Source organism: Pyrus communis, chromosome 10 (assembly GCF_041283825.1).
Source record: "Pyrus communis isolate YQ-2024b chromosome 10, ASM4128382v1, whole genome shotgun sequence".
Lineage (NCBI taxonomy): Eukaryota > Viridiplantae > Streptophyta > Magnoliopsida > Rosales > Rosaceae > Pyrus > Pyrus communis.
In genome coordinates, this window is record NC_142574.1 from 25089915 (window position 1) to 25117021 (window position 27107).

General features: G+C 38.2%; 6 protein-coding genes across 7 annotated transcripts; 4 read left to right on the plus strand and 2 right to left on the minus strand.

Moving 5' to 3' along the window:
* The first annotated feature begins 425 nt into the window (after positions 1–425).
* Positions 426–1614, plus strand: LOC137728443 (uncharacterized protein At4g26485-like). Its single transcript, XM_068467226.2, has 3 exons — positions 426–570; positions 1037–1235; positions 1308–1614. The coding sequence occupies exons 1-3, from the start codon at positions 426–428 to the stop codon at positions 1612–1614; spliced, it is 651 nt and encodes a 216-aa protein (XP_068323327.2).
* Positions 1615–3400: 1786 nt separating this feature from the next.
* Positions 3401–7044, plus strand: LOC137728717 (phosphoglycerate kinase, chloroplastic). Its single transcript, XM_068467464.2, has 6 exons — positions 3401–4122; positions 4836–4913; positions 5039–5299; positions 5684–6001; positions 6172–6330; positions 6682–7044. Exons 1-6 carry the CDS (start codon positions 3706–3708, stop codon positions 6889–6891), a joined length of 1443 nt encoding a protein of 480 aa, XP_068323565.2. The 5' UTR covers positions 3401–3705; the 3' UTR covers positions 6892–7044.
* A 411-nt stretch (positions 7045–7455) lies between these two features.
* On the minus strand, positions 7456–9164 carry LOC137728445 (putative F-box/FBD/LRR-repeat protein At4g03220). The gene is made up of 2 exons (XM_068467227.2): positions 8115–9164; positions 7456–7998 (listed from the first exon to the last, which is right to left on the minus strand). The coding sequence occupies exons 1-2, from the start codon at positions 9162–9164 to the stop codon at positions 7699–7701; spliced, it is 1350 nt and encodes a 449-aa protein (XP_068323328.2). The 3' UTR covers positions 7456–7698.
* A 2222-nt stretch (positions 9165–11386) lies between these two features.
* LOC137728718 (phosphoglycerate kinase 3, cytosolic) lies at positions 11387–14541 on the plus strand. The gene is made up of 7 exons (XM_068467465.2): positions 11387–11626; positions 11739–11950; positions 12675–12752; positions 12851–13111; positions 13301–13618; positions 13704–13862; positions 14117–14541. Exons 2-7 carry the CDS (start codon positions 11756–11758, stop codon positions 14309–14311), a joined length of 1206 nt encoding a protein of 401 aa, XP_068323566.2. The 5' UTR covers positions 11387–11626; positions 11739–11755; the 3' UTR covers positions 14312–14541.
* A 2360-nt stretch (positions 14542–16901) lies between these two features.
* LOC137727301 (pyruvate kinase, cytosolic isozyme-like) lies at positions 16902–18912 on the plus strand. Its single transcript, XM_068466165.2, has 3 exons — positions 16902–17144; positions 17294–17755; positions 17867–18912. The coding sequence occupies exons 1-3, from the start codon at positions 16902–16904 to the stop codon at positions 18674–18676; spliced, it is 1515 nt and encodes a 504-aa protein (XP_068322266.2). The 3' UTR covers positions 18677–18912.
* LOC137730349 (uncharacterized) lies at positions 18903–23322 on the minus strand. Of its 2 annotated transcripts, XM_068469412.2 has the most exons (13): positions 23176–23322; positions 22281–22490; positions 21989–22039; positions 21591–21721; positions 21354–21470; positions 21095–21214; positions 20698–20786; positions 20313–20479; positions 20150–20203; positions 19800–19909; positions 19513–19626; positions 19271–19405; positions 18903–19193 (listed from the first exon to the last, which is right to left on the minus strand). In XM_068469412.2, exons 2-13 carry the CDS (start codon positions 22455–22457, stop codon positions 19166–19168), a joined length of 1293 nt encoding a protein of 430 aa, XP_068325513.2. In that variant the 5' UTR covers positions 22458–22490; positions 23176–23322; the 3' UTR covers positions 18903–19165. The 2 variants fall into 2 exon arrangements, with proteins under 2 accessions (XP_068325513.2, XP_088533227.1); XM_088677101.1 differs by lacking the exon at positions 23176–23322 and having other exon boundaries at positions 22246–22282.
* Positions 23323–27107: the final 3785 nt, after the last annotated feature.

A 27107-nucleotide genomic window follows, 5' to 3' on the forward strand; every position in this document is an offset into this window, starting at 1 on the left:
TGAGGGCGGAGGAGGGAGGGGGAAGGATGATCTGCCATGGCCCATTGCATGTGGAAAAGGAAGGGAAGGGGGACGGGTGGGGAGGTGAAAAGTTGAAGTTTGGGGAATGAAATATTAAATACGTGGCATCGTTATAACGATTGTATCGTTTTGGACGGTGCATATTAAAAGACTTGTACAGTCTTGCAATAAAAAACCATGCAGAGAATCCCCAACCAGCCCTTAACGGTCTGCGTTGGAAATTAACAAGGGCAGTCAATTGAATGCGACCCTTTTTCTTCTTAATCAGGGGTGTTTATGTTGTGTGCGCTTAATTTGAAGTTCCAAATCAAACGGTTGATTGGCCATTCCCTCCCTCTAACTCTTTGTGTTTAATGTTGCAAAATAAAATAAGAAGAAATTGGGAGTAAATTAAAGAGACTCAAATGGAAGAGGAGAAAAAGATCATGTACTACAGCAGCTCTCACAAGATACTGTTAGTAGGTGAGGGCAACTTCTCTTTTGCTGCTTGCTTAGCCACTGCATTTGCCTCTGCAAACAACCTTGTAGCCACATCTCTCGACTCCAAAGGTAATACGAGTGATAATCTATTTTATTTTTGCTATAGTGCAATGAGAATCTACGCTAAGGATATTATTGACATTCTCAAATTAAGAACATTTTATTTTTAGGGTGTGGTTCAACAATCAAAACTGTTTAGTTTTTGGATTCTGTTTCAATGATTATTTGTGCAAAATATAGATCAAATCGACAATTGTTTAGTTGTTTGATTGTCTTCATTTTCATTTCAACGAATTTTTTCCACATTTTAGATTATCAAACATTTATTTATTAAAAAAATAAATTTATATGTACTCTTTTTTTTTTTTTTGGGGAAAAATGTCCCTTAAATGAGAACAAAAAATGTAGACGGTTTCCAATTGTTGAAATGCATTCTAGGGTGGCCTTCAAAAGAATGTCCTTAACTTACGTACTGATATTTATATATATGTATATACCAATTTCTTGACTAAAATCCCTTCCATACCAATTGTAGAGTCATTTATGGAGAAGTACCCAAATGCAGTGAGGACTTTGAACGAGTTAGAGGGAAAGGGATGTGTAGTATTGCATGAAGTGGATGTAGATACAATGAGCCAACACCCTCTGCTAGCTGATAAACTATTTGATCGAATCGTCTTTAATTTTCCTCATGCAGGTTTCATCGGGATGGAAAACCAGAGGTTTCAAATTGAGTAAGTTTTAATACAGATTAATTCTACATGAATCAAATGTGGAGTGATGCATCAGAGCGACGAATTTTTCAGGTTGCATCAAGATTTGGTCAGGCGATTCTTCACCACTGCGTGTGAAATGCTGACGGCAAGAGGAGAAGTTCATGTGACTCACAAGACCGCTCATCCTTTCAGCAACTGGAACATTGTGAAGTTAGCAGAAGAGGTAGGGTTATACCTGGTTGAGGAAGCACCTTTCACGCGAGATGATTATCCAGGTTATCTCAATAAGAAAGGAAGCGGGAGAAAATGCAACCGGACATTTCGTGTTGGACAGTGTAGTACTTACAAATTTGCCAAGCTACCTCTTCAACTTCTGGTTCTTGGTTCACCTTCTTGAATTCTTGATCTGATTGTGCTCTCTCGTCTCTGTTCTTCAACATGTATACTGTTTTCTTTTCTTACTGTTTAAACTTTGGTATGGGGTATCACATCAACAAGTCAGCAAGTCCATTTGATCATTTCTCTATGCGGAGTTTTCATTTATCTCGACATCTTCCGTCTTGAAAGATCCAACTACTTGATGGAAGACAATTCTTCATGTTCACTGTAGATCCGAATGGTTCCCGAGGAATAGCCTAGTGATGAACTAATGCCTGCACTTCAAGGGCCTTTCTTACACCAATTATACTTTCAATCTCTTGTGCTCCGCCTTGCAAACAGAAAACACAGAAAAAATGTTGATTTGGGAACGAGTACCACACAACTAAAACAAACTAACAAGACATGAGCAGAACTTACCTCGTCACCAATGTGAGAAAGACGTCATTTTCGTGAATTGGGGTCTCGTTTTCTTGCCTATTAGGTATTAAGGTTAGCTCTCTATAAATACGATGAGTTGCATCTTTGGTTGATAATAAGTCTATCAAGATGTAGTCCTCTAATACGTGGCCATCATAGCCGTCTTTATTTTTCGTCAATAAAATAAAATTTGTAGTTTTGTTATCATTTTGTTTGTTTGCGTATTATAATTTTCAACTCATGTGAGATACCAATCCACGAAATATAAAATCCATTCAAGTCCGTTCAACATCTAACGGTCATATACAACTAAAAAAAGAAAATAATTAGCGTATTAGGTTATGAGGTCTACTACTACTCAAACATTTTGTATGTCTAGGAACCTTTTAATTTTTCTTACCTTCGAATTCATAACTAGTTTATTTGCCAAGCAGTGAAAAGACAATTGGACAAGTGGTTAACAACTTGGAGCCAGTATAGGATCAAAGGGTTTTAAAAGGCGTTAGGTATTAATTAGGCGACGTGCAGGAGCTTAGCATTGAGACATTTAGGCGACGTTAGGTAAAGATTTTTAGAACAATATTTAATACTAATCACGCGCTATCATGTAATTTAACTTTTCTATTTAACAATGCGAATTAACTTAAAACACCAACGTTACTGTCACATCCCGACCCGGGCGGGACCGCTTCCCGGGCCCGACACCACCGTAGCACGATATTGCCTGTTTTGGGTCCCAACCACGCCCTCACGGTTTTGTTTTTGGGAACTCATACGATACTTCCCGATGGGTCACCCATCCTGAGAATGCTCTCGCGCGCTACTCGCTTAACTTCGAAGTTCCCATGGAACCCGAAGCCAGCGAGCTCCCAAAAGGCCTCGTGCTAGGTAGGGATGAGAATATATATATATATATATATATATAAGGATCACTCCCTTGGGCGATGTGGGATGTCACAATCCACCCCCCTTAGCGGCCCGACGTCCTCGTCGGCACACACGCGACCAGGGTTAGGCTCTGATACCAAATTGTCACATTCCGGCCCGGGGGGAACCACTTCTTGGGCCCGCTCCACTACCGTAGCACGATATTGTCCGCTTTGGACCCCGACCACACCCTCACGGTTTTGTTTCTAGGAACTCACACGAGAACTTCCCAATGGGTCACCCATCCTGAGAATGCTCTCGCACGCTACTCGCTTAACTTCGGAGTTCTTATGGAACCCGAAGCCAGTGAGCTCCCAAAATGCCTCGTGCTAGATAGGGATGAGAATATACATATAAGAATCACTCCCCTGGACGATGTGGGATGTCACAGTTACAACAAAGATAAAAAAAAAAGGACAAGGAAGAAGGGGAGACTAGGATAGACTTGAAGTCTTCAAGATAACGTCCAAAGAACCCATCAATTTGGTGAAATGAATATTTTTGTGAACATAGGCTCATTCATTTACCTCCCATCATATCACATTTTGCTACTTTTCTCAATATTACAAAATCATCTAACACTTTGAACCTCTCCTCAACGATAAGGAAGAATCCACAGCCCCCCGCACAAACCACCCAATAAATCCCGTTGTTCTTCTCCTCCACATCTCTCCCAACATACACAGTTGGAAAAACAACCACATTAACCTTTCATCTCACTCAGTCAAACTCCGTTTACTATCCCACACCCCCATCAACCGCAATGGCCTCCACCACCGCACCCACCACCTTCTCCCTTCTTCACTCCGCCACCGCCTCCACCTCCCGCACTCGCGCTTCCCTCTCCCACGTCTCCCTCCCCTCCTCCCTCAAACCCACCGCCCTCCCCCGCCTCGGCTTCTCCGCTGCCGACCCCCTCCTCGCTCTTCAAGTAGCTTCCAAAGTCCGATCCTTTGGCTCCGGCAAAGGCGTCAGAGGCGTCGTTGCGATGGCGAAGAAGAGCGTCGGGGACCTTACGGCCGCAGAGCTGAAGGGGAAGAAGGTGTTTGTCAGGGCTGACTTGAATGTGCCTTTGGATGACAGCCAGAACATCACTGATGATACTAGAATCCGCGCTGCTATCCCCACCATTAAGCATTTGATTGAGAAAGGGGCTAAAGTCATCCTTTCCAGTCATTTGGTATGTTTGTTCTTTCAATTATGTGCTTTTTGTTATGTCAACTTTGCTGAAATGGGTTCTGTTAGTTAGCTCTCTTTTTCCCTTTTGATTTGATTCGGAATTGCGCTGAAGTCGAAATCTTTCGATACGTGCTATGTCTCTTTCAAAAATGTATGAGCTTTGAGTTGTGTTTGTGGCCTTTTGATATTTGAATGGTTTGTGTGAGATTCTGGATATATTTTGGGGCTTGATTTTGGTCCCATTGGTTTATTTAGTTTTACAGTTTTATTAATGTACTAATTTGGTGGCTTTTTTTCTCTGTACTTGTTACAATGTGGATTTCCAAATCATTTTCCCTCATTGGTTGGAAATTTTTGTTTCCGACTGATGAATTTGATAGTTCTGTTTGGGATTTAGACTATTAGTTGCACTGCCACTACCAAGAACAGATGGGGTTTATGTCTTCATTTTCCGATTTGATGTTTGGGCAGATCTCATCAGTTATTGAATGATGTCTTGCAATAAATCTTTGGTTTTTCTTTAAGCACAGGCTTTTTTCATTGCCCATCAAGAATATTGTTGTAGATTTCAGTGTTGATGGTTGGGGGCCTTGGGGCTATGTTTTCAACTTTTATGGTGCTTTATGATTCTGGTTTTGTTTGTACTTTTGGCATCTGTTTGTTGCCAAATACAGTGGTATGATGCAAGCTGAATCTATGTGCATTTTATTTCAGGGACGACCAAAGGGTGTGACCCCAAAATTTAGCTTGGCACCTCTTGTACCTCGGCTATCGGAGCTTCTTGGCATTCAGGTTTACATTTTTATTGAAGAGAAAATTGTATAAGAAGAAAAATCAAAATGGCAGTGACGACGGGTGTGTATTGAAACTGATGTTTTGCTACTTCTACTTTTGTTTGCCTATTGTAACTGAAACAGGTTGTCAAAGCTGAGGATTCTATTGGTCCAGAAGTAGAAAAGCTGGTGGCTTCACTTCCTGAAGGTGGTGTTCTTCTTCTTGAAAATGTGAGGTTTTACAAGGAAGAAGAGAAGAATGATCCTGAGCATGCAAAGAAGCTCGCCGCCTTAGCAGATCTTTATGTCAACGATGCCTTTGGGACAGCACATAGAGCTCATGCCTCAACTGAGGGAGTGACAAAGTTCCTGAGGCCATCTGTTGCTGGTTTCCTTTTGCAGAAGGTGAGGCTTCCCATTCTTGTTTCTTCTGTATCATTGACCTTAATAATCTGCAGACCTTTCCAATCCTTCAAGGAATACAGATTTCATAATTTGAAGCCTTAGTTATAACTTATAACTATTCAAGCTACCGTAATATTTAGATTCAAACATGCAACTCATGCTGGCTTGGGTAATTGGACTGTTATTGTCACTCTTGCAGAGAGTTTACACATTAGTAATTGCTAAGATGTCTTACTAATTTAAAATCACGATTTCCAATTTCTGTTTACTTCCTAACAAAAACATGACATTACAAATGTGATCAAGTCTCGGCCCAACACCCTCCTCCCCGCTTTTCTGTATTAATTCCTGGTTTAAATGTTAATGCTTATTTATTCTTCTTAGGAACTTGACTATCTCGTTGGGGCAGTATCAAGCCCAAAAAGACCATTTGCAGCCATTGTTGGTGGTTCAAAGGTCTCATCCAAGATTGGAGTGATCGAGTCGCTTTTGGAGAAGGTTGATATCTTACTTCTTGGTGGAGGTATGATTTTCACATTTTACAAAGCACAGGGTCTCTCAGTCGGTTCCTCTCTGGTGGAAGAAGATAAACTAGAACTTGCTACATCACTCATGGCAAAGGCCAAGGCAAAAGGAGTGTCTCTTTTGCTGCCTACTGATGTCGTAATCGCAGACAAGTTTGCCCCTGATGCAAACAGCAAGGTACATAATCTTAATGTACTTGTACAACTTGATTCTTTGGATTCTTCGATTTGCTCTATCTTCTTGCTGGAAACTAGTGATTCAACGTCAGCAATAATATTGTGTGTTTATGTTTAACTTTGATCAGCACTTCATGTGAAAGAAATGACAAATTAGTTTTGTACTTGCAGATTGTTCCAGCTTCAAGCATTCCTGACGGGTGGATGGGATTGGATATTGGTCCAGACTCTATTAAGACATTCAATGATGCACTGGATACCACTAAAACCATCATCTGGAATGGACCGATGGGAGTGTTTGAGTTTGATAAGTTCGCAGAAGGAACAGAGGTATGCAAGAGTCTTTTTTCTGGTTTTCACTTTTTGTTCATCATCCTATTTGTTACTGATATATGCAGTTTCTATACATCTTCTTACGAATGTGTACTGAGTGGATAAGTGTTATCTTGTAACGTAGTCAACATCTATCTCTAGATCCTCAAGAGATGATATGGTCAGATAGATAGTTCTCGAATCCATTTGCACCGTTTACCTAAGTTTAGTTTAATGTATTTGACCGTGTCGTAGATTTGTGTTGTGTGAGGGAAATCTTTAGCTTCTCTCGCCCATTATGGTTACTTTCTCCGGCTATATGAATGTGATGTGTGGGTGGCGATTTAAGTTGCAACTCTTTCTTTGCAGTCTGTTGCAAAGAAGCTTGCGGAACTTAGTGGGAAGGGAGTGACGACGATCATCGGAGGTGGAGATTCTGTTGCAGCCGTGGAGAAAGTAGGAGTCGCTAGTGTGATGAGCCACATATCAACTGGTGGTGGTGCGAGTTTGGAGTTGTTGGAAGGCAAAGAACTTCCTGGTGTACTTGCTCTTGACGAAGCCACACCAGTTCCTGTGTAAGAACAATCTTTTTTCCTGTATTTTTTTTCCCTGCCCACCGTGCTGGTGTTTCTTTCGAGTCTGTAAACGAGAAATGGCATGTAGGAAGATGTGAGTTCGAGTTGTGAATGTCTGATGTTACCTTCAATATAAGGTTCCATTATGTCTATATAATGTTTCCATAAGAGATGGCGGGGAGGGACAAAGGCAGCCATTCGAGCAATCCAATAAATTTGTGTTAACCCCTGCGCCCTACGGATTTGGTTTCCGATTCTAAGTTACACTTTTCCAAGCTACGAAAATCTAACATTCAACGGACTGACAACTACAATCTTCATAAATGTAGTTTGTCCTTTGTTTTCAGACCAAAAAATAAAAGTTCAAAACCTACGTTGTTCATCATGGTATATAGAAGATGCGTACGGATTTTATTCTTTATTCTACAACTGGAATTTTTCGTTGCTGCCATACGTTGTTCATTAGCCCCAAGACATTGGTCTCTAACCAAAAAAGTAAATGCTTGAGCTTGAGAAGCTAAATTATAAGACAAGTAAGCCTATCCAAACCATACAAGTGCATGGCGAGCCCATGCAAAGGGTTTGGTTAGGATATGCCAGATTCCACCAAGTATACAAATGGAACCTAACCATACATGCGAGGTTCAAACGAGGAAAGGCTTACGGTGGTCATGTACTCTGCTGTATGTGAAGAAATGATGCCAACATATCTAGACAAATACAACCGGTGTTCACATTTCAATCTCATAACCTGGTGGGAACCATGACATTGGAACTCACCTTAGCAGCAAACAAAGAAAACTAAACAAAATCACCAAAGATTGAACCGAACCAAGGATCTGATCACCTGAAAGTCGTAATGGGTCACAATTTTGTGAAAGTGGATTCCTTTCGACGTCGCCGTTGTTCTCAACTTCATCACGGCGTTGAGTACCTCAGAACCATGAGGATAGTATATGATCATCTTCTCCAAGTCATGAGCATGCTCGAGAATATAATATGCGAACTCAGTAACATTAGACCGAAATTTATAATGTATGACAACCTCCTTGGCATGAGAAATAAACGAAAGCTCCTTTGATTTCCAATAGTCCCTTTTTAACCATAGGCACTGAAAACACAGACAATCAAGTAAATAGAATGAAAACAAAACACCAACGAAATAAATAACGAGTTTGCGAACCATAACGTGAATCATTTTGCTGAATTTGTGTAGAGTAGTCTTACCTCAAGAGTATCTGGGTCCAAAAAAAGCAATTTAACCTTGCGGATGCTACAAAGAAAATCAAATAAGACATCAAAGTTACAGTTCCAAGGGGAAGAACAAATCACAGCCTTCTCCAAAAACATTAAGTTTCCAAGATTTTGGCGATTCGAAAATGCCCCAATCCATTCCAAATACTTAAGATTCGGAGCAGAAATGTTGACCAATCTGTTTGTCTTCCTCCCAATCGGTTCAACAAAATGTAATTTTTCAAGTCTGTCACCGGAGATGTTAACATGGCATCCGTCGTTGTATTCATGAGACTGATAGCAAAATGATTCCAGAGATGAGCTTTCGATGGCAAGGTTGTTGACCCCAGCACAATCTTCAAGAAGTAATTCCTTAATGGATGTGCAGCAACCTGAAATCCACTTCAAAAATCGATCACCATCATTCTTTATCGAAACATCTTTTAACCTCAGGCATTCGAGATTAGACGAAAAATCCATGGAGGGCACAACACTAATGTTGCAGATCATGTCCACAGTTAAAGACTTCAACGATTTACAGTGCAAGAGGGAAGCAGGAAGATCTCCAAACGTATTATTAGGAATGACAACAAGAAGAATCACTTCAACATTGCACCTCACTGCAATTTCAATCCATTCCCTCAATCGCGATTGGAAATAAACATCACAGTCATCGTCGTCGTCGTCGTCGTCGTCACCATCATCAACCCAAAGGTCCCAACGAAAACGAAAGCATTGTATCTTATGATGCACCCCACGTTGAACGAAGAACCTACTCAAGGAATCCAAAACCCCTTCGTTCTTCAGACGAGTGGATGTATCCACACCAGATAAGTCATGAAAATTCAAGTACGGGGTCGATATATAAAACTCTCTGCATCTTTTGGACAGACAGCCAACCCTAGTGAGGTCTTTGAAGTTGAGGCGAGACAAAATATCATGAGCGATCTCGGTTGGGAGATTACTGAATCTATCTGTCCTACTTTTTGTTTTTTGGTTGCGACGACTGGTACTGCGAGCATGCTCAAAACTTGCAGTGGTCATTGAAAAAGCATAATACAATCGCTGTTTCACATACGGGAAAAACAAAACCACTCAACTATGTTGTAGGTGGAATTAGAGTTTTTGTAACAGAGAAAAAAACAAAGGAATTAGGGTTTTTGAAGCCGAGGAAAAAAATACAAGATAATTGGAACAATGGTCCATGAATTTTGTCACAATTGGAGCCTTGGTTCTTGAATTAAATATTCGTGAATATCGATCCTTGAACATTATGTGATAATGTGGAGTGTATTCAATAATATGTAGAATTTGAATAAAATAATCCATGTATTTGACAAAAAAAAAAAAAATTCCATGTAGTTATATCTTTTAATTTTTTTTCTTACCCTTATCTCTTCCTTGAAATTCTCACTCAGTAATTACAATTGTTAGAGAAAGGGTAATGTTAGGGAGACCAAGACCCAATTTTATAAACCATATAACATGATTGTTGATAATTGGAATATTTATTATTACTTGAGTGTTGATCAAACATCAAGTGTCAATTGACTCATCACTACCACAGCCTCACGCATTACACTGCTCCCACATACCGATAAGGTAATACTATTGGACCGGATATCCAGTGATCCAACAAATCAGATATGGATTTTGTAGCGAAAGATCCATCGGGGTTGAATATATTTCCTTTCGGGTCAGATATCAGATATAAGATGCTCCACACATTTTGTGTGCAAAATTTTGAAATTTTATGGAGCAAATGAGGAAAGAAATGTCAGTTAATTTGTTTTTTCTTTTATTGAATTTTTTTCATTTTTGACGGAGAGAAGAGAGGGGAAAGGAAACTTAGGATTTAGAGACAGAGGTCGGGTGGGATGATTTGATGACATGAATGAGGAAAGAAGTGTTTTCTCCCTCTCTCATGGTTTCTCTCTTTAGAAATCCAGATCCAAACCTCTCATCCGACTTCAACTTTCAGCCGCCACCCCTTACCCTTGCTCGGGGTAGGCGGCAACCTGCTACTTCCTCATTTTTCTAGTCTCCTAATTCCCTCCCCCTCCCCTTCTCTCCTTCCCTTATTTGCCTTTTTCTTCTTTTCCTCCCCTCTCACTTCCTCTGCTCCATCCCCCTCCCTGCATCCATCTCTTCCTCACATATTTCCAGTCTCTTTCGTTTGTTTTATTCTCGGTTGTCTCTGAGTTTATCTCAGTTTTCCTTAAACTGGGCCTCAACTCCTGAGCTTGTCTCAAATATGGGTTTCATGCCCCTTATCTGACAACTTTTGCCAACTTTTACTGCTTTCTGTCTTTTAACTTTTTGTCCTCCCGCTACCTTAGCCATGATACTACATCCCCATCCCATTGGACTTGGATAGGTGGGCTCCAATCAGGAATGGGGTACCAAATCTACTTCCCTCCTTCACTCCCCACCCTCTAAACAACATACATATGTTGTATCCCCTTCAAGGCCAAGTGTTGGGTATTTTACGTACCCCCTTGCCTCACCCTTTACCTCGTATGATACTTTGTTTGTATATATTTGTAGGGGCTCATGAAGGAGAATTGAATCTGATGTTTACTTTCTCGGTTTGGAGTTTGGCTTTCTCTAAGGACGTGACAGCCGCGGTGATGTGGTCTTTGCTGCTAGAGATTAGGGTCTTTTATTGTCTGTTTTCTGCTGCCTTTGGGTCTAAACTTATGTAGGCCTCCCGTTGTATCTTGAGTTGTTGCTCTGATTTTGTTTAGCCCTTTTACTTTTCCTGTAATTGTTTATCCGGTCCTTTTTGAGCCTTGTACTAGTTTTTATATTAATGAAAGTTGACTATGTGATAAAAAAAATTAGTGAGGAAAGAAAAAAAAAATTGATCAAATTATTTTATGTCCGTAATTTTTTTCTAATATTTGTATTAAATTGTGAATAGAAGATCCAATAGATTTTTTTTTTTTTAACAAAATAAAAGGAAAACTAATAAAAAAAAGCTTGAAAACTTTGAGTTTTAATGATAAGGATAAAATAAAGAGTAAAGTGAATAGTACCAGAATTAACTTTTTAGTGTAAAAATATGATTTTTTTATTAAAGTAAATAATACTATAAGTTTTTCGTTAAAATTCCTCAAAATAAATTGTATTAATAGTTAGTATAGAAATCTATATTACGTAAAAATGACCCTATTTTAGGATGCCAAGAATATTTCAAAACATCTTAGGTGAAGAAAAGTAAAATTTGTACCAAAACCATCAACTGACAGCCCAAGGTTTTCCCCAAGGCCAGGCCCAGAGAAAGAAGAGTCGAGAATCCTTAAGCTCTTCGTGCTGCCCAAGAATAGCAATAACTAGGTGCGCTGCGCTCCTAAAGAATAACTCGCACGTGTCGTACATCCCACGCACCAAATCTTCCTCTATAAAGTCAGCTTTGTCTCACAACTGAGTCCTCAGTCTCCCGGTCCTTGTTCATAGATCTCTCGCTCCCAAAAACCTACTACATTTTCTCTCATCTTTGTTCGGTAAGCCCTCCAAGATCCATTCTTACACTTCTTTTCGTATTTATTTGCTAATTAAATGATCTGGGTTTTTATAATTCTGATCGATTTGTACTGTTTTTGGATTGTTTTGAAGGTGATTTTTGTGCTGCGATGGCGACCAAGAAGAGTGTGAGTACTTTGAAGGAGGCTGAGTTGAAGGGGAAGAGAGTGTTTGTGAGGGTTGATCTGAACGTTCCTTTGGATGACAACTCCAACATCACCGACGATAATAGAATCCGCGCCGCCGTGCCCACCATCAAGTACTTGCTCGGCCATGGCGCCAAAGTTATTCTGGCTTCTCACTTGGTAATTCATGGCGATTAATCCGCAGTTACTTTTTTTCCTGTTTTAGAATCTGGGTTCCTTTTTTGGGTGATCAAGTATATGGGTTTGTGTCGGTTGGCAAGATTTGTGTTTTTTGAATCGATTAGTTTTTTTATTGAAGTTGTTCTGAATTCTGAAAATTACTGATTGGATCTGCTTTGCATGGTCAGCTTAGATCTTGTAATTTTGATTGATAAGGATTGTGATGGATTTTCTGCTTGACCTATGTTGGTCAATTTGAAGATCCCCATTTTGTTTTACTATTCTTTATTTTTTTAAGTTATCTTATTATTTTGACCAAATCATTTGCTTTAATTTTGTTCCCAGTGGTCTAGTAATTCATCTGTCATTGTTTCGTAGCGGTGACTGTTTTCTGTTACTCCTGTAGTTGATCCTTTGAAAGCAATGAAGAATCAGTATAGATTGCTTACTTTGAAAAGTTCGTTTCTTAAAAACATCGCCTTTGATGATCTTGGCAAGTTGTGCAGCTCTTGCGGCTGCTTAAGCAGTTATCCTTCAAATTTCACTGCTTCTTTTACTTGTGTATTACTTTTGCTAAATGCCTGGATATAGTGGGATGGATTTGTGTTGCAAGGTCTGGTGTCAATGGTGTTTCAGTTTGTGCTTGCATTCTTATTTGCTATACCAATTTGAGGTAACCTTTGAAAGTTACTTATGAAAATATTCTCTGAATTGTTGTTTTCAGGGACGTCCCAAGGGAGTCACTCCCAAGTACAGTTTGAAGCCTCTCGTGCCCAGGCTTTCTGAGCTCCTTGGACTCGAGGTTTGTATTTTATTAAACATTACAATTTTTGTCTGATGGTGTTTTTCTCATGGGAAGCACTATTTGCTCATCGCGTGTTTATTCGTTTTCTGGTACAGGTTAAGATTGCCAATGACTGTATTGGTGAGGAAGTCGAGAAATTGGTTGCTCAACTTCCAGAGGGAGGAGTTTTGCTCCTTGAGAATGTTAGGTTCTACAAGGAGGAAGAGAAGAATGACCCTGAATTCGCCAAGAAGCTTGCTTCACTTGCAGATGTTTATGTGAATGATGCTTTTGGTACTGCTCATAGGGCTCATGCATCAACAGAGGGAGTCGCTAAGTACTTGAAGCCTTCCGTTGCTGGATTCCTTATGCAGAAGGTATGTAGTTGTATCTGACCAATTGCACTTACTTAAACTATGAATGCTCCACTGCCCTGCTTCTCATTGAAGTTTTTCCCTCTTAAGAATAAGGGCGATCGCAGGATGTTTCATACATTTACTTTTCATATTTGGTACAACAATTTTCTTGTTGTGCTAACCCATGTTCTATTCATGTGGTGATGTCAGGAACTCGACTATCTTGTTGGTGCTGTGGCAAATCCTAAGAGGCCATTTGCTGCTATTGTTGGCGGTTCAAAGGTGTCAACCAAGATTGGAGTGATAGAATCCTTGTTGGCGAAGGTTAACGTTCTCTTGCTTGGTGGAGGAATGATCTTTACTTTCTACAAGGCCCAAGGCCATTCAGTTGGATCTTCCCTTGTGGAGGAGGACAAGCTTGATCTTGCAAAGTCGCTTCTTGAGAAGGCCAAGTCTAAGGGGGTTTCTATTCTCCTCCCAACTGATGTGGTTATTGCAGACAAATTTGCAGCTGATGCAAACTGCAAGGTCAGTAGTTCCTCTCTTTTCTTTTAAAAATCGTCTTGAAAAGGTGATACCTTTGTGAGTCTCAAATGCATATATTTTCCTGCAGGTTGTGCCAGCGTCTGCTATTCCAGATGGTTGGATGGGATTGGATATTGGACCGGACTCGATCAAAACTTTCAGTGAAGCTCTCGATACCACTCAAACTATTATCTGGAACGGACCTATGGGTGTTTTCGAATTTGAGAAGTTTGCTGCTGGGACTGAGGTAAATAACAAACTAAATTTCTGATGATTTTGAAATTTTCAAGTATCAAGCTCATCCGGAGAAGCCGCCGTGCTATGATGTCCATCATAAGTTCTTATATTATCACTTCTGAATTGTCTGATAAAATGCGGATCCGTATATTCGTATTGTCTAAAGTCGTCATTTACAACTGTTTTGGTACTTGAGAACCTTGATAATCAGAGACTTCACACATTTAGGCACAGATACTAATCTAATTCTTTTCTTGTGATCAGGCAATAGCTAAGAAGCTTGCAGAGCTGAGCGGCAAGGGCGTGACAACAATCATCGGAGGTGGTGACTCAGTTGCCGCCGTTGAGAAGGCTGGGCTTGCTGAGAAGATGAGCCACATCTCCACCGGAGGCGGTGCAAGCTTAGAGCTCCTCGAAGGGAAAACACTACCCGGAGTCCTTGCTCTGGACGATGCTTAAGCTGAAATATTACTCAGTTTTTGTGCATTTTGTTGCAGTTTGATGGTTGGGTTTCCAACCAGAATGGATCAAGTAAAAACAGAGCTGATCTTGTAGAGGCTTATTATAGGGTTAGGGTTTTGAATAAGTGCTGTCTTGAGATTCTTGTTATCAGTTTGGTATGGAATGTCATATTTTTGGAACATAGCTGTTTTGTGTTGATCTTATAATGGCATCGGATGGTTTGATGATATCTACCCTAAAATTATTTGGCATCCGTGTTAGGCCGCTAAGATGTTACACTTCACTAAAGTGTTACGATATCGTCATTATTATTTATTTATATTATAACATGTGAATTAGTAAAATTAATTACATTGCACCAAATCATGACTATTTTCTATATTCAGGATGTTTGTAACCTCGACGTGCCTATCATCTTTGATATGTGGGACGTGTTGCTTGGGATATTGTCAATTTTGTAAGCATTGTATGCCCTACTTGTTAAATTGGGTTGGGGGCTTCAAATTGACTGAGGGTGGGATTGGAGTTTGAGTTGAGTGGGGGAGGGTTCCCAGTTGGCAAAGCGGGATTATCCGATCAAGATTTCATTGTTTTGTATGATTGAAAATTTTGTTTATCAAAATTTCCCTAATTAAGCCAACCTTCTTAAGACATTGTGACAAGATGTTGTTTGGTAGCTTAAAAAGAGATCAAAATACAACGACACGATGTTGTTTGGTAGGTTAAAAAGAGATCAAAATACAACATATGATTGGGTGAATTGCCGCTTTAGTCTGTGAATTATCATCTTAGTGAAAATTATGTTCTTAAATTAATTTTTAGGTAAAATAAGTCCCTTAATTCATTACAACTGCTAATTTTATCCCTAATATTATATTAAAAGCTATTTTATTCAATTTTTTGTCAACTTAAGTCATATGACACATTTTAGAGGGTAAAGCCGTCATTGTCTTGCCTATAAGCCCTTAACCTTGCATATAATTTGTGAATCTAACGTCTAATTTACCCTCTAAAGTTAACTCCAAATACTACATCTTTGGGGGAAAAAAAAAAATGGTCCTCAAACTATGGAAAATTACCAATTTACCCTCTAAAATGTGTGACATGCAAGTCACGCAACTTAAATTGACGAAAAATTTAATAGAATAGCTCTGAATATAATATTAGAGATGTAATTAATAGATTTTATTAGTTTAAGGACTGATTCATTTAAAAAATATTTTAGGGACCTAATTTTCACTCAAGTAATAATTTAGGGACTACATTGACAGTTTACCTCAAACGATATAATAATATTTCTCTTTATTTGTAATTGAGAGATTATAAGTTTGAATCTCGTAGATGATTAGTTCAACACCAATTTCTTCCTCTCTCTTCCCTAGTTAGTTTATCTATATATATATATATATATATATATATTTTTTTTTTTTTTTTTTTTTTTTTTTTTTTGTTGCATGTGGTCCAATATCTTAGTGGATTGGTTGAGCTTCTACTCATGCATTCTGGGGAACTCCCCTTCTTTAAATTATTGTAATAGTTTCAAATTATCTTCCTCCCCTTGGTAATAATAATTATAATAAAAACAAACAAACAAATAACAATTAAGGCTGCCAGTGACATTAGGGATTAGTAGTGCTTTTCACTTATAACTTAATTCAAATACTCACACTCAAATATCATTATAGAAGAAAAAAAAAATAATTAATTAAAGCTTAGGTTATCATTATTACCAAATTAATCCTCAATCTAATACAATTACTTAACCGTCATTTAGTACTATGGTCTAGTAATATTCATCTTCACTTGTAAGTGAGAGGTCTTAGGTTCGATTCTTATCAAAGGCAAATTTGAACCACATTATTGTTAACCCATTGTGAAACTTAACCCACCTCCTCTTCCATAGGATAGATAATATCATTTCTTAAAAAAAAAAAAAAAAAAAAAAAAAAAAAAGAAAAAAACACTTAACCAGGCAAATAAGGCACCAGAAATTGCAAGGCCTGCAATAAAAACGGAAAAGAACCCACCATCGAGTATTCGATTTTGACCACATAAACAAAAAAGAAGGTAGAGTACGCAAAAAGTTAGGGAGGTACATAATTTTCCAAATAAATCAAAACCGAAAACATAGTATCCTCCAAGAAACACATGAATGCTGAATTTATTAGGTTTTTTTTTCTTTCCTACGAGAAGTGGGGGTTGGGAGTCTGAATATGTTAAGAGTGTTCTATAATCATATGTGAGATTTTATATTCCCTTTAATAATTTCGGCCTTCGGGTCCAAGGCAAACAAAGAGATTAACTAGGAAAGTCCTTTGGTCCAAAGCAATAATAATAATTACACAGAAAATAAATTCAATTTCTTTTTCCTTGCTCACTCGGGAATAAAGGGAATGTGCCAATTGCAATAGGAAAACCCCAACGCAAAAGTCCCTACAATAAGTTTGTAACACCCCTATATATATCTCATCTTTCAACGCTTTAAGTCACAACTCACACGAGACGTCCTGCCCAAGAAACCTTTTGTTTCAAAACCCTACCCAAAACCCTTCCTACACCTTTTGCTTTCTGTGAAGTTTGGTTTGTGATGGCAATGGAGAAGGTGCTTGAAGTTGTGGGGGATAGAAGGCCTAAGACTAAGATCGTGTGCACATTGGGGCCGTCTTCGCGGTCTGTTGAGATGCTGGAGAAGCTTCTGAGGGGCGGGATGAACGTGGCTCGCTTCAACTTCTCACATGGTACTCATGCTTACCATCAAGAAACTCTGGATAATCTTAGGACCGCCATGAACAACACCAGCATCCTCTGCGCTGTCATGTTGGACACTAAGGTAAAATCTCATGCAATTACTTGTTGAGATTCTGATTTTTGAAAAAAAAAAGATGAGAAATTGTTTGATGATTTTTTCTTTTCTTTCCTTTTCCTTCTTGTGATTATTGTGAACAATTGGTTAACAATGGTGTTATTTTCTTTCTACAGGGTCCAGAAATTCGAACAGGATTTCTGAAAGACGGGAAGTCTATAAATCTTAAACAAGGTCAAGAGATCACCATCACTACTGACTATAACATTCTTGGTGATGAGAGTTTGATCTGTATGAGCTACAAAAGGTTGGCTGAGGATGTGAACCCGCAAACCGATATCTTGTGTGCTGATGGAAAAATTACTCTGAGGGTTCTGGCTTGCGACGAGGAGCATGGTTTGGTGCATTGTCGCTGTGAAAACTCTGCAGAGTTGGGTGAGAAGAAGAATGTCAATCTCCCAGGAGTGGTTGTTGATCTGCCAACACTAACAGAGAAGGACAAAGTTGATATCTTGGAGTGGGGGGTTCCCAATAAGATTGACATGATCGCACTCTCTTTCGTTCGCAAAGGTTCAGACCTTCTTGAGGTCAGAAAATTGTTGGGGGAGCATGCAAAGAATATAATGCTCATGTCCAAGGTAAGTGGTTGAAAATTATTTTAGACTAAACCCTAAACCTTATTTGGTTTCAGAGTTTTGACTTTTTGTATTACTGATTCTTATGGATTTTTGTGTTTTGTTCTTTGGTAGGTTGAGAATCAAGAAGGGGTTTCCAACTTTGATGAAATTCTTGCAAATTCGGATGCGTTTATGGTGGCGAGGGGTGACCTCGGAATGGAGATTCCAATCGAGAAGATATTCTTAGCTCAGAAATTAATGATAGAGAAGGCCAACAGACTAGGAAAGCCGATCGTGACTGCTACTCAGATGTTAGAATCCATGGTCAAGTCTCCTCGTCCCACACGAGCTGAAGCCACCGATGTTGCCAATGCAGTTCTTGACGGAACTGACTGCGTGATGCTCAGCGGTGAAACAGCAGCGGGAGCCTATCCAGAAATTGCAGTTCAAACCATGGCCAAAATCTGTGTTTCTGCTGAGGACTTTATAAATTATGGGGAGCTTTTCAAAAGAAAGATGGAAGTTGCAGCAATGCCTATGTCCCCACTAGAGAGCTTGGCCTCCTCAGCAGTTCAGACAGCGAATTGCATCAAGGCGGCACTGATTTTAGTCCTGACCAAAGGAGGAAGCACGGCTAAGCTGGTGGCTAAGTACAGGCCAAGTATGCCGATTTTGTCTGTGGTGGTGCCTGAGATAACAACAGACTCTTTCGAGTGGTCTTGCAGCGATGCAGCTCCAGCGAGGCACGGCCTTATTTACCGGGGAGTTCTGCCTCTTCTCAGCTCAAGTCCCATTAGGGCTTCTCATGCTGAGTCCACCGAAGAGAGCATACATTTTGCCATTCAACATGCAAAAGCAAAGGGACTTTGCAAGCCTGGAGACTCCGTTGTGGCGTTGCACCGCGTTAACACTGATATGATCAAGATCTTGACTGTGAAGTGATGACGTTAACACCGATATGATCAAGATTTTGACTGTGATTTGAGGATTATTCTTAATTAGGGGAGCTGAGGTTGACATGCAATTATCATAATTTGATTTTGCAGCATCCAATTTTGACTTTAATTTTTTGTTTTAGAGTTTAATTCTGAGGTTAGAACAAATAATATGATGTTTTAGAGTTTAATTTTTTGTTTTTGAGTCATTTTACAGAAGGATACAATGATGATTAACAAAAAGAACTATCCTCTTTTGAGAAAACAGAAAACAGACGCACCAAAGTGTTAATATTTTGTACTCGGACATAGTTTTTGCCAAAAACAAAAAGCAGCTCTTCAAAAATATCACAAAAGCAATTCTATAAGAGAACCAGTTCTATATCCTGGCAGCATTTTACTCAATTCATTCGAGTTTTTCATGTATGCTTCTGCTCAATCCGAAGGATGGAACCCTTTACAACCGAAGGTGGCAATGTACGTGATTTTCATCAGCTTACATGATAGAGCAGCTCCTGTGCTCCCTACAACGACAAGGTTGATTCATCAGTCATAAACAGAAGATTCTGAATTTTTACAAGTGAAGTGAGATGGTACGTACTCAATACACTTCTTCGCGTCTCCATAGTGGCTCAAGGCTTGTTCAAACTTGAGCCACTGTGGACCTGACTCCTGAAGATTCACATTTTTTGGCCCCAAGATATAAGCCTGAACAACAAACTCCGGAGTTCTTAACCTGCTCGTTTATTATGACCATCAAATTAGACATAACATGGTCAACGATGTCAACATTAGGCGATCAAAATTATTTCCAATGATAAACTAATCCTCTAACTTACTTACCTCCCTTCATATTCCACTAACCATACTAAATAGGCTGCACCAAAGTACATCGAGAAAAATGGCTTGCAAATATCATCAGCTTGATTAGGTTTATATGCTCTAAAGCCCATCTCGCTGCACGCAACGTGGAAGTTTAAGTGCATAGTAAAAATTCAAAATAATCTGCTGTGACATTTCCAAACATTGGAACCCATGACAAGCTAAGATCTTGATCTCTATACAGATTGTTCGAGCATGCTTCTCGGTTCAAATTAAGAAATTTTGTTCTTTTTATGAGATTGACATACTTGTAAAGCCATAAAGCTGTAGAATAGTCGATTCCCATTATTCCAGCACGTGGTCCGACACCATTCAGGAAACGCAAGCTAACAACCTCTGCAAGAGCACAAAGAACTGACTGTGCAAAAAATAAGTCCCCCAAAAGAAGAATAACAAAGTAAAAGATAGATTGTTGGAGTCAAAGAAGTGAACTGAACGAGGATAGAAATGCTTATGAAACTGAAGAACACCAGACGAAAATGACAAATAGTTTTGTCATCTTCCAGGCTTTTACATATCTCAGATGAAGAATCAGGTTGTAATAAGTGGTGTCCAAAACAGTCGAAAACATATTTCACAACTTAGAGATTATACTTACAGCTTTCATTGGCTTTGTACTGAAGTGCTTTGTGAGTATGATATCTGCAACTGCCTGCAAGAAGTCAATATCATTTAGGTGACATGTTAAGCTTGATTTCATTCACAACGATAGCCATAGAAATATAATCCTGAACTCCAAACCAGTCTTTCTAAACTCATACCTTCAGTTCTGCACGAGAAAGATATGGTCTTTTCTTCTCGTCAATGGAGAATCGTACTTTTCCTTTTTTCTCTCCAGTCCTGCTCCACTCTTTAGAGACGTCATGATGATTCCACATTTCTGCCATGTCTTCTGGGGAAGCTCTGGCATCCCAATAAACATGATGACCTGATGAAATGAGGAATAAAAACGACAGAAATTCTTATCAAAACAAAACATGGTTGGATTAGTAACATCCGTGCCAACTGAAGGACTGCCACCTCCACAAATGTTCTCTTTACAATGTTCGTACTAAACAAAACATAATATATTTTTCTAAAACAGATTTATCAGTTGAACTGACGCGAATAACAGTAGCTCGGTCTGTAACTGGAAAGAGGACCAACCTGTGTTGTGTGAGGGTGCAGTCGGCGCAGCATGATGGGCATTAGAAGTAGAACCATGAATTGGAGATGGATGACCTTCAAAACATTTTCTGCACAAAGGTGTGATACAACGTTATCAGAATGGAATATATCTGAAAGAAGTTAGCTTCTACTTAACCATGAGACTTCATAATTCAACAAACATAACACATTGTATTCTTTTCGCTACAAATAATTTGTCATTCACTGCACAACAATTTCTAACTTGGTTCCAATTCTTCACCAAACATTCTAAACCTTTATACAGTTGAGTGGAAAACATTTCAATGCATCATTTACATTGTCAAAAACAAAACTATCGTTACGAAAAATGCTTAAACCAAGTTCCAGATTATAGTGATAGAGAGGAGATGGCAACCTGGATGGAAGACTTTCTTTGACTGAAAGATACCGTTGCCAATACTGCAAAGTTGATTTGTGAGTCGCCTTCTTGGTACCACCTTTATATGCCCTAACTATGAATTCTTCACCTCTTTCTCTACAAACAAAGACGGAACTCAGAAGTATATATCAATACTAATCTTAGTAGATGGACATGACCAAGTTCACACTCCTAGGAGCCACATGTAACCAGATACCAAAAAATGATCAGACGAACACTATATTTTGTAACTTACTTGTTATCAAACTTTGCTAACCATTTAAGATACGCAGCACCAAAATATACATTCACAAAAGGCTTGAACAGAAGATCGTGATTCCCTTGAATATCATATGCATGGTAACCCAAATCACTGCAAGAAAGTTTCACTTACATCGTCATTACTCCAAATTACATAAAAAGTAGATAACCAACATTGCTGGTCCATTTAAGAGGTCTGTTCTCAAATCAAATCAGTTCATAAAGGCTGTACCTAGCTAGCCAGTCAGCAGTCTTTGGAAAAAGTTGCATGATCCCTACAGAGGTGGACTTAGATTTTTTATCATACCGTGTAGCAAGGGGCTGTCTATCACTTGCAAGTTCAGAAATAGCACAAATCATATCCTGCAGGAAACAAAAGGAAAAAAAATTAAGGGGAAAGAAAATACATAGCCGCGTAACAATGGGATGTTTATTTTTCTGCAGAAATTGAAGCTGCATTCACAGCAGCTGATGACTCAATTGCGAAGACCAGATGTATATGCCACTGAGGAAACGTCCATTCTTTTATTCTTTTGGACGAAGGAAAAAGTGTGTTCAATTCAAGCTGATTAAAACACATTATAGGAGGGAAACAGACTCGCTAATCTTTTCTTATCATAGAAAACTTACAGGATCTATTTGTGAACCAAAATGCCGGCGGATGATGATCTCAGCCACAGCCTGCAAAACAGCCATTTGATGCAAGGTAAATTATTCAACAAATTCGGAAGCAAATGGTCTGTGCCTAATTTATTCCAAAAGAATTCTCTTTAGCCTTTATAGTAAAAATTGTTCCCGTTAACGATACTAGCAGTTGTAAAAGAAAATGTAATCGGCTAATTGCCTAGTCTCATACTTCAAAACTTCTTAGTTAAACTTATAGTAACTGTCATTTCCTTCAATGTAGTTACAACTGCTTCACCTTCATCTCGATCTGTGTCAAGTAAGCATTTCCATCGGGATCACGCGAGATGTGAACTTTCTGGGCTTTGGTCTCTCCAGCATCTAACCATTCTGCAGCCACATAAGGACTACTCCACATTTCTTCTAGGTCGTGGGGATCAACACAGTCATTCCAATATTTATAGCTGACAGCCATCCTCGTAATTTTGTTGGATCTTTATCCTAGCATCTGACATACAACATCAAGATTAATTTCTTACAGCAGTATTCATCAAGTTCCCAAATTAAATCCAATACCGTGCAATTCATCGCAGTTTTAAGGCTGTAAACAATGATTTAATCCATTTGTTCCCTAATACGAAAATTTGCAACCTGAATCAAACATATTTCCGCTTTGACAACATCCGAAGCTCAAAACAAATGAACCACCCCATAAAAAAGCTGCAGTTCTTCACTATATATTGCATATGATAAACTATCCACAGAACATAAAGCTAACCAACAATGAGTAAAAAAAGGCGACCGCAGGCCAACAAGGCTCGACGCCTTGCGAGAGTGGGGGTTGGGGGAATGTCTACGCAGCCTTACCCTTACTTTGCAAAGAGTAATAAAGCAAAATAACACAAACATACGAGAAAACCGAAATTAAACCCTATAACATGCCAATCCAAAACAAACACATAGAAATACAATATATATGCATATATAAATTTTATTCCATGCATAATTAAATTGGTGATCTCTAATCATATATGTGACATTTTGCGTTGTTATACTAAGAGTTAAAAATGTGTGTCAAGCTATGTTATTACATTTAAACATGCATGATCTCGTACAATCAACGATCTTTATTCACGTTTTGACAACATAAATGGGAAGATAAATTTTTCAAAGAGGCAAAAGAGTTGGATTACCAGCGCAAAGAGGTGCAATGAGAAGGAGGAAATAGTTTCCTTCACTTCCTCCTTCCCAGGGGCCGATGCTAAAGAGAAAGAGGAGAGAATGGATTTCTTTTTTATTTTTTATTTTTGATCTCGAGAGAGGAAAGAATGCTGAAATGTTATATATGAAACGGAAGGTGGAAAATTGACAATGGTTGCCGGGAATGTGGCAATGCCACTCTTCGTTGGGCAGAGCTTGTCAGAGAATGACACTTGGCTTTTCATGCCTAACCAATGCTGAAACTTTCTTCATTTTACTTTTCAGATGATTCTAAAGGCACCAAATTTTTAAATCTATTTTTTATAGAACACATGATTTGACGGTTGATGGTTGGATTCATTTTTTAAATCATTAAAAATAGTTGAACCATCAACCGATATATCATGTGATCTACAAAAAATAGTCTCAAAATGTGGTATCCCTAAATTTCTTTCCTTAATAAACTAAAAACTTTCTGTTTTTGCTCTTTTCTTTTTTGAGACATAAATTCTACTTCAAGTAAAAAAGTAATTTGCAAGAGGTTAATAACTTGGTTAAGATAATTTATCTTTGCGTACGAGGCTCTGAGTTTAATTTTGTTCTCTCAATATCGTTTGCATAAAAAAAAATAGAAAGTTAATTTTATTTTATTACGCCTTCATAAATTATCAATTTTATTCAAACGTTATTTGTAGAAAATATATAAGTTTGGTTACTTGAAATCATGAATGTTCAAATGTAAATGAACACAAAATACAAACACACAACCTCAAGACCACATGATAAAACTTGGAAGAGAAGAAAACTATTACCAGCCCAAAACCTAATAATTAACCTAAAGTGCTGCATCAAGCTCGCGTAAATCACTTGACTAACCTAATTTGATGCATGCAAACCTAATTACTATATTAAGTATATTAACATTTAGCATCATGTAAGAATTACTGATAACTTGGAAAAAAATAACGAAATTGTTTGGTGATCACTTGCAATCTTGCATACATGATGCGATACCAAAATATCTACACCAATCTAAGTTTAACATGAATTAAAAAATATCATTTGTGTATATATACTATATACAATGAGTACTCGAAATCTACATATGGCCGTGATTTTAATATAAGAGAATAGAGATAGAAGGAAGACAGATGAGAAAAGTTGACAGGAGAGTAAGAAAACATATACAAAATGATCATATAAAATCTAAAATTAAAGTAATATGTTCCAATATTGGTGTTTTGCCTTCTAATATTTTGAAAATGTTTGAGATTGTTTTTTTAAGTAAAATCACTTTTTGACATTCAGAATTGCATTAAAAATTCGTTAAGCAGAAAATCTTAAAAGTAATTATGGGTTAAGTGCTTCTCCAATAAGCGCTTCCATGTGAAACACTTAGATTGTTAATGTAAATCTCTACATATTTGTGATAAAAACACTATAAGCATTGTGAGGATAATTGTTTCCTACATAAGCAATTCCAAACAAAATTTTCAACCATGTATTAGCTACTTGTTTTCATTTCTTATATTCATTTGTGCGTTGAGAGGCAAGTAGCAACCCTATAATCGCATGTATCATGAGTTCCCAATACAACTTTAACCTCTTGATTAGTAAACAACTACTCATGTGTGTTGATTTCTTATTATATTTGTTGGAAGTATGCCCACAAAGCCACTCATTTGATGTAATAGCTTTTGGAATACTTATTGTATTAAACTATTATATGTTTAATGAAGGGCAAAGCTTATTGTTAATCACTATTTATTGTATTATGTGTTTAAGAAATAAGGGAATCCAAGGAATGTATTTAATCTAAGAGAGAAGTGATCTAAGTAAGTTAGATTAACGAGACATTTCTTTTATGTTCATTCCTAAAATGTTCCTAGCCATAGGATTGCCAATTGGGCATTGACAATCCGCTAAGGTTAGTATGGGTTATGTTAACTCAAGCGTGAGTATGACTAGTCTCAAGTCATTTAGTGTTGGACACTGACAAACACATAGGTGCTCAAAAGGTAATTGAGTACACTGAACAATGATAAAAAAGGAGTTCGAACATACATGTCATATAAAAACTCATAAGTTGCAATATGCAAAGTAGTCATTTGACCTGAGGCATCATATATGTCTAATGGTTAGGTCCTTGATCTTTGATCATGTCAAAGGCATTCCATCGAGAGTGTCCACTTGCTTTGTTGGGGTCAAGCTATCTAGTCATGTAGGCATATGAATGCACAACAAGGGATCTCTAACCTTCCATGGTGGAGGGAGAATACTCTGAGATATGTTTCGGGAGTCTTTGGCCAAAGCATATGAATATGACTTAGGAAGTTTGTTCCAAATCATATTCAATCGAATCGTATAGAGAATTATCACATTGGATAGTAGACATGAAACAAACTATCACTCAAACAATGTGATTAAGAGTATTGTATTAGAGAATGACCGTATTGCATTGTAATTGTAACTGGATAGGTTTTCCAACCACTTCTACTTAGCTTAGGTAGCCATGACATATTGTTAGGTGTCACTCATGGTTTGTGGAAGCCCTGAAGATTAGCAAACACTAATCTTTATCAAAGGGAGAATTGAAATGTGATTTCAATTCACAATCGATCGTTAAGAGTAACAATCACCCACTGCCTCGCTAATTGGAACATAATGGATCGTACACCGAGTAAGGATGAAAGTGAAGAAATATAAATGAGATGGATAAGCAATTAAATGGTTTAATTGAGAATGGTCAAGATTAATTAATTATACGAAAGGTTCATATTGGGCTTTTAAGTTAATTTTAGGTTTCAGGGCCAAAAAGGGGTTTTGGTCCATAAGGCCCATTGAGTTTATGTTGTGTGACAACTAAAACTGAATGGAAAAATAGCCCAAAAACAAAGCTAAAACCGGTCACTTAGGGAGAGTGAGTTGATTGACTTATTACAAGTTTGCCACTCACTTGTGAAGTGGTATAAAGTCAACTTTATAGTCATTCCCTCATTAGGGTTTTCTTGAGGCAAAGAAGAGAAACCTTTTCTCTCTTTTTCTCTAAAGAGGCCGGCCACTTAGGGGAAAATTAGCTAGCAATATTCTTCCTCTAAGTCATCCATTTCATCTTCACACCTCATCCTTGGTGTGGAGACTTAGAGACACTAAACCTTTGGTATTCTTGGAGATTTTTTCCTCACATCCTCTAGGAGCAAAGGAGTATCAAAAGGAAGAAAATCACAAGAAAGATCTAAGGAGCTAGGAGGTGACTTGAAGACTCTCCACTTGGGTGAATCCCTTGTGTAAACAAGGATGAGCTTCAAGGGTAATGAATCTCAAAATCCTTTATTCTCTTTAATGTTGTTAACCAGTCTTGTGGTTCACCATTCACTAGGCTTTGAAAATCATGGGTTTTAGAATTGTTTTTGAATGCATGCCTACTTTAAAGTGTTATTAGTTTGCTTATGTGTTCAAATGTCCTCACATATTCTTAGCTAGGACAAAAATTTTCCTTCAATATTGTAGGCATCTAATTACAATTATCATTCGAATATAAGCTTATAACCAAGTAGGCTATAGACTATTATTGGTGTGCCTATATTTGATGGGTAACTTTGAATGTTACTCTTCCAACAACTTTCTTTATTTTCTAAGCCTTCTATGGAATCCATAATCTAATAACTGAGGCTTACGACTAGTTAGCACACATAAATCTACAATGAAAAATGTTGAGACTGTATATAATAGTTGCTTACGAAAGAGACCGCGAACACCGCCTCTGTGGTAGCCGCTAAACCCCTTTCATAAAAGTCTCTCTGTTTATTGAGGTTTACATGTACTATCGACTATATGGATGGTCCCATAATTAAATATTTCATTAGGGAGCGAATAATGTCCATTTCATTATCATGTTACACATTGTCACCATGTGAGAACAAAG

Coding starts and splice junctions, on each gene's coding strand:
- LOC137728443 (XM_068467226.2), top strand. CDS start 426: ATGGAAGAGGAGAAAAAGATCATGTACTACAGCAGCTCTCACAAGATA. Junction 571..1,036: donor CACATCTCTCGACTCCAAAG/GTAATACGAGTG, acceptor TACCAATTGTAG/AGTCATTTATGGAGAAGTAC. Junction 1,236..1,307: donor AACCAGAGGTTTCAAATTGA/GTAAGTTTTAAT, acceptor CGAATTTTTCAG/GTTGCATCAAGATTTGGTCA.
- LOC137728717 (XM_068467464.2), top strand. CDS start 3,706: ATGGCCTCCACCACCGCACCCACCACCTTCTCCCTTCTTCACTCCGCC. Junction 4,123..4,835: donor TCATCCTTTCCAGTCATTTG/GTATGTTTGTTC, acceptor ATTTTATTTCAG/GGACGACCAAAGGGTGTGAC. Junction 5,300..5,683: donor CTGGTTTCCTTTTGCAGAAG/GTGAGGCTTCCC, acceptor TATTCTTCTTAG/GAACTTGACTATCTCGTTGG.
- LOC137728445 (XM_068467227.2), bottom strand. CDS start 9,164: ATGACCACTGCAAGTTTTGAGCATGCTCGCAGTACCAGTCGTCGCAAC. Junction 7,999..8,114: donor TGGACCCAGATACTCTTGAG/GTAAGACTACTC, acceptor CTGTGTTTTCAG/TGCCTATGGTTAAAAAGGGA.
- LOC137728718 (XM_068467465.2), top strand. CDS start 11,756: ATGGCGACCAAGAAGAGTGTGAGTACTTTGAAGGAGGCTGAGTTGAAG. Junction 13,112..13,300: donor CTGGATTCCTTATGCAGAAG/GTATGTAGTTGT, acceptor TGGTGATGTCAG/GAACTCGACTATCTTGTTGG. Junction 13,619..13,703: donor CAGCTGATGCAAACTGCAAG/GTCAGTAGTTCC, acceptor ATTTTCCTGCAG/GTTGTGCCAGCGTCTGCTAT.
- LOC137727301 (XM_068466165.2), top strand. CDS start 16,902: ATGGCAATGGAGAAGGTGCTTGAAGTTGTGGGGGATAGAAGGCCTAAG. Junction 17,145..17,293: donor CTGTCATGTTGGACACTAAG/GTAAAATCTCAT, acceptor TTCTTTCTACAG/GGTCCAGAAATTCGAACAGG. Junction 17,756..17,866: donor ATATAATGCTCATGTCCAAG/GTAAGTGGTTGA, acceptor GTTCTTTGGTAG/GTTGAGAATCAAGAAGGGGT.
- LOC137730349 (XM_068469412.2), bottom strand. CDS start 22,457: ATGGCTGTCAGCTATAAATATTGGAATGACTGTGTTGATCCCCACGAC. Junction 22,040..22,280: donor TGACACAGATCGAGATGAAG/GTGAAGCAGTTG, acceptor GCTGTTTTGCAG/GCTGTGGCTGAGATCATCAT. Junction 19,194..19,270: donor GACGCGAAGAAGTGTATTGA/GTACGTACCATC, acceptor TTGTCGTTGTAG/GGAGCACAGGAGCTGCTCTA.